General features: G+C 34.5%; 1 protein-coding gene across 1 annotated transcript in view; it reads left to right on the forward strand.

Moving 5' to 3' along the window:
• The window catches only part of Emc2 (ER membrane protein complex subunit 2), a 28,745-nt gene extending 23,127 nt beyond the window's left edge, over window positions 1-5,618 (forward strand). Inside the window, exon 11 of the mRNA XM_028766041.1 lies at window positions 5,004-5,618. Coding sequence (XP_028621874.1) covers window positions 5,004-5,090 — 87 coding nt within the window. The 3' untranslated portion in view covers window positions 5,091-5,618. The remainder of the gene's footprint in view (window positions 1-5,003) is intronic.
• The last annotated feature ends 382 nt before the right edge of the window (window positions 5,619-6,000 follow it).

Below are 6,000 nucleotides of genomic sequence, written 5' to 3' on the forward strand. Positions count from 1 at the left end.
CTTCAAGTTTGGGAAGATACTTGTCAAGGTTGTTTGTTTGTTTGGTTGGTTGGTTGGTTTTGGCTGTTTGTAGATTCATCACTTCAGATATTACTCTTTGGAGGATTAATGTTTGTTCATAATTTTGTGGCTTTCATTTAATATAAGGAGTCATCTGCTCTCTTCTCCTCCTCTGCTCCAACCTAAAGCCACTTGTCTGTTGCAATCCTGCTGCCTGCCACTGGCCATGTGGTCACATGGGAATGTGTAGAAAATTGCTTATGATGTAGTTTTTGAAAGATGTCATTAGAGGGCTGGTGTTCTCTTCTGTTCATTTGGTTTGCATGTTGTTTTAGCATTCCTTGGTTGGAGAAGATTGGGGCCATTAAAAAATGCTGTGCCCCCTAATTATATTATGAAAATAACCTTTATTTATGTATATTATATATTATAGAAAAATCTTAGTTCTGTTAGCATATTACAACTCAAAATGCTTATAAATAGCTACTCTGTGTTTCTTCAAATACAGTTGGCATGGCCTATATCTGTAGTGTTTATGTGTGTGTTTTAAAGATAGGACTAATATAATAACATAAACTAATAGCATGTACAGTGTATGTTCAGGTTTTTATTAGAAACAACAAGCTACTGAGAGATTGATCTTTTGACATGACATAGCATGAATACATTTTTAAAATAAACCATTATTAAATTATTCCATATGCAGAAACAAGAACCTAAGTTATCAATAGGCATTTCAATAAACAACAGGGCATAAGTGTATTAGGCTAGTAAGTATAAACAATATGTCTTAGCAGGTCCTCCCAATGGGCATTCCTTCTGTCCTTTTCAGGAGTCCTGACAAATCCCCACTAGGTCTTAAACCATACCATATTTGTTTTGCCTTTTCTGTTTAATTCACTGCTAGGTTTGAGGTCACCCATAAATATGTCTGCAGTTTAGTCATTCTGGTTGTACCGAGTCTCTTACTTATTAATTGCTAATGTGTGGTTTATTTCTTGCTTAGGGCTATTAGGAATGATTCTACACTTAATTTTTTGTACACATTTTTTGGTCTTAGTATATATGCACATCTGGTGCATGGACATAGTTGGTAACACTGATTTAGAATGTGTATATTAGGGAGGACGGCTTTCTAAATCAGTATTTCCTCCCATTTGTACTTTTAGAGAATTGTCTTTTTACTAACAGTTCTCATGTGCACCTAGTGTTGCTTCATGTTGTTGTGCTGTATTACTTAGATATCTTCTTTTCTTGTAACTTAGATATATTCTTTCATAAAGTCTGTCTTTCTGTCTGTTCATATAACTTTTAATTTTTGATCCATGTTTTGGATGTATATGTAGCAAACATTTCTAATTGCTTCTGTTCTCTTTGAAATGAGTTTGAGAAGTAAATCTTCTGAAGTTAAATGTGTTCAAATTCGTTAATGACTTCCTTTATAGTTTTTAGTTTGTATATTTTGTGTAAGAATATTTCGGATACTGCAGGGTCAAGAATGACACTCTTATATTTTTTGTTTCTCATTTAAGATTTCTATTCATTAGGAAAAATTTATTTATAAATTGAAGTAGGATTAGTTTTTATCCATATGCATATCTAGTATTTTTTTTAAAAGAATCACAAATGGTAGATCTATATTTTCTGGGTTCCAAATTTGTCTATGACATGTACTGCCTATATAGCATTGATAAATTACATACCATTGGCCTGTATCTCCTGTTTTACAAATGTGGAAATTAAAGTATAGAAAGATTAATCTTCTGAGGGGACATACTGGTTAAATGACATCTCTTGTCAACTCAGGAATCTAATACCTTTAAGGTTGCTATTCTAAAATCACAATATGATTCCTCTAACACAGACAGGTGCTATCATAATTCTAACACCCTCTTCAGTTATAATCTCATGTGAGTAATTGATATCTTATCTGGCCCTATTTGTTTCTTTGTTTTAGATGTAAAATACTCTATAATAATTAAACTGAAGAATTTGATTTCTTTGGGTTTCCTACACCATCTTTTCAGTTATAGAAAGCCCCTACATTTCTAAACAAACGTTTTTCCCATACTTTGGGAGACCCACTTTCCCAGTTGACATCATTTTGGTATTTTAAGCCATTGTTCATAGACCTAAACCCTGTTCTTGGTGACATTTGTCCTTGCTTCAATATTCATCTTCTCCCTTCCTCTTCTGTCCTCTCTCCGACCCTGTCCGTTTAGCTCAGTATCTCTTTCCCGTATTTATTTTGTTACTAGACTCATTGTATTTGTATAAAGTTTTGTAAGTCTCACTGTTCATACAAAGAGCTCTGAGAGTATTGCTTGTGAGCCTGGGCTTCTGGGAATGGCTCTGTAAGTCCCATAGTCTCCAGTGAGGTGGGGTTCTCTTCTGCTGTTGGTTTTGTGGGAGTGGGCAGGATCTGGATTTTCCTTTGTAGCTGTGACTGGCCTGGTGAAACACGGGCTGTGGCCCTGACCGTGTTTCAGTCCTCCTGACTCAGGCTCCACAGTGCTGGATTACAGGTCTCCATGTAGATGCCTCCATGTCTGCCTCAGTTTCTCACTCATCCTGGGTAACTAATACACCAGTACGCTGGAGAATGTTTATATTGTTTGGATGTTTTAGTGTTCTTCCTGGTGAGTTTTGTTGTTATATTTTTAAGATCCACAATACAGGCATGATTAGTTTATTCAAGCAAGTATAACTGTGATAAATACAAAATTTGTGAATAATATCAGAAATATAGCTTCCAGAGTCACGTTTTTGTCACTAGATACATTTTTAAGATGCATTTGAAAATTTAGGAATGTATATCTAGACATATGAACCAGTGCAAAGCATAAAACAATTATATATTCTTAACTTCATTGTTTTTCAAAATATTTATGAATTTGATAAATGAGGTTTTATCATCAGATTTTCTTTGCTTTCCACTTAATGAAACAAAATGTGACCACTGCCTGCTCTTTAATTAGAAACTTGGTCTAGCATGTTGTCTCGAAGAGATTTCAATTTGGTGTTCAGGGAGAGTTTATGGTGAACTTACTGACAGTTCTCCAGATCAGCACTTCTTTACATTTGCCTGCCAGCGATCCATGCTGTTACGTAACGGTGATGTGGGTCTATTAGTGTGCTTTTGGAAAATGGAAAACTAAATTATGATTTGAGGAAAAAAATGAGATCCTGGCTTAATTAGTTCATTTGCCATATAATTCTGGAATAGACAGAAATAATTGCATGTCAGGAAGAATTTGAAATGATAGATTTATATGTGTACCTTTTTCAGTGTGTTCTGACATGAATGAGTGAGCTTGGCTTATCCTAAATTGCAGTGGTTGTTGATAGTGGTGTCACTAGCCTATGTGTGTATTTTTAGTTGGCTAATTGTAAAAAAAAAAAATCATGCTTCTACTTCTAAAAGTATGTTTCATATAAATTAAAAAATCCTTTTAAGGCTTCACAAATTTTTATTTCTACTTTTTATTTAAAGAAATTAAAATAATTATTACTGTGGTGCCCTATTGTATACCCTTGCCCCAATCCCATAAAAGCTTTTCCTCAAAATTAATTCATAAATTATTTAATTAGAGCCATTCCTGCTTATACTGAGTAAGCAGTGGTAAAAGAAAAGTCTTTCTGCTCTGATAAATCCCACAAAGGTAAATTTTATCAAGTGGATAATCACATGAGAAGCATCTCTTCTCTTTAATTGCTAACAGAAGTTTTAAAGATTTAAATATGATACTGTTACCATAATTCATAAACAGCACTGCTATTTTTAACATTTCCGTCCTTTAGGCTGTGATGCCTTATGGCAGGCTGGTGCCTTACATTTCCTCACTGTGTCTAGGATGCTGTTGTATTATCTCATCTGTCAAGTAGACTGAGCTGCAGCACCTAATGCTATGGGATTTACTGTGTTAAGTGTAGTCAGGTCAGAGGAGGTTTCCAGACATGAAGCCTGTGCTCCTGTAATCTGTGCTCTCATTCCTTCTTCGGAACAGGTCATTTGCCACATTCAGTTCATTACAAAAGAAAAAAAACACATAGTAAATCAAATGTTAAGTACTTACTGTCATAAGACAGTTGCTGAAAAATGTGTTAACTAGGAATACTAGATGTTGCTAATACCACAACCATGGGAAAATAAGTACTACAGATTAATAGACTTTCCCCCACCCTCTCAGGGAACATTCACTTATTGGGTAAATCTGTTGTGTTAAATCAGACCTGATGCAAATGACGGTGATTGTCAGCACAGTTAGAAAGCTCATTTTGAAATCAGCATGGGGTAGTCAGCACTGATTCCTCAGTGTATGAATTTTGAATTTAATAAGCTATGAATTTGCTTTTGTATACAGGAACCTAGGACTTGATATGCTATTTTTTGTTTTCATTATAAAATTTAATCCCAATTAGTTTTATAAGATGCATTAGAACTGAGTAGGCAAGAAGTGTGTGTATCATCCAGCTAACTAACAAATCTGAAATCTTGAAAATGTGACCTATTTTAAATAACATACATTAAATATGTGCATTTTTTACTTTTAAATGTTTAAGATACTTTCATGTATTCTGTACCGTGTTTGAAACTCCAAACATCCATCTACAGGGTAGAAAAGTAGATATCAACTCTATTCCTCTCTATATGTATGTGTTTAAACTTCATCTAAGCCATTCCATACTTCATAAATGTTTTGGAGTCTGAACCTAGGGTAGTTTTAAAATCCAATCTAAGCTTTTATAGGTTATCATGCTAATTAAAATCAGCTTAAACTACCCAAGTTTGTAGTGAAATATTTGTACACTTCAACTGAAGCTGAAACCCTAATGCAAATATCCATAAAACTCAAGAGTTTGCTCATACTTTAAAGCACATGTGGTTTCTATATGAATGATAAAATAATATTTTCTTCTGCAATATGAAGATGATGTGTGATGTTTAAACTTTGCAATGAAATTGAGCCTAATTGAACTGTTTTTTTTTTCTTTTTAATTAGTTTGCAGGTCGAAGTAAGAAGGAAACCAAATACTCTCTTAAGGCAGTTGAAGACATGTTGGAGACATTGCAGATCACTCAGTCTTAAGGTCTCAGGAACTCTTTGACATTAGATTTCAAAACTGCACAGTTGAACTTCGTGGCCTGTGACCTAATTTACTAAATGCCTAGTGCTATTTGTATTGTAATTTTCTCTGAAGAGGTCATTATAAAGAATGTGTTTAAATAAACCTCAGCTTGCCTTGTACTGCTAGTAAGTGAGAGGATGGAGGTAGCCCATGGGACAGAGATTTCAGACCTATTGATTGTATATCCATCCTCGTATATCACCCCACACCTTAGTAAATAAACCATGGTTTATTAAACTCATGTATGAAAATTCGAGTTTCTTCTGTTGTATCGTAACTCGGGTATAGTTGTATAGCTTGTTTGTCAGCTAAGTTCTTCTCATTGGTGAGGAGACACATACAAATACAGAGCTTGGGGAAACAAATGATCTTGAGTATTTTACAATGTCAGGCTGGAGTTTGTTGTACATTTCAGTGGGCTGTTTGATTTTTTTCTTTCAAATTGCTTTAATAAATTTTGCTTAAATTGTGTCATTCTTTAAAATTGATGATATTGCTGTGAACTTTTTGTTTAAGAAGACATTTTTATCCATAAAATGCTTCAAAGTTAATAATGGGCTAAGCATTTAGAATTAACCCTTTTACACATTATGTTTATTAAAACTTTTAATTGTGAATTAGCATATATATTAGGATCATAGAAATATCAAGGACATTCTTATCACTGGGATCTCCTTAGTTTGGGGGGGGAGGGAAAAACCTTAACTATCTTTAGAAATAAAATCTTACTGTTCTTCTGTACAGTCACCTCTTTACTACAGCTTCTTGTCTTTCTCTTTGAGTTGTGCATAGCCAGGACGCTGCCTTCAGCAGGACTCTGCTCATCTCGATAGGTTAGGAAAGTCTGACTGCGGAGCTCCTGCAGCTCTC

Source organism: Grammomys surdaster, unplaced genomic scaffold (assembly GCF_004785775.1).
Source record: "Grammomys surdaster isolate TR1022 unplaced genomic scaffold, NIH_TR_1.0 63, whole genome shotgun sequence".
In the NCBI taxonomy this organism is placed as follows: Eukaryota; Metazoa; Chordata; class Mammalia; order Rodentia; family Muridae; genus Grammomys; species Grammomys surdaster.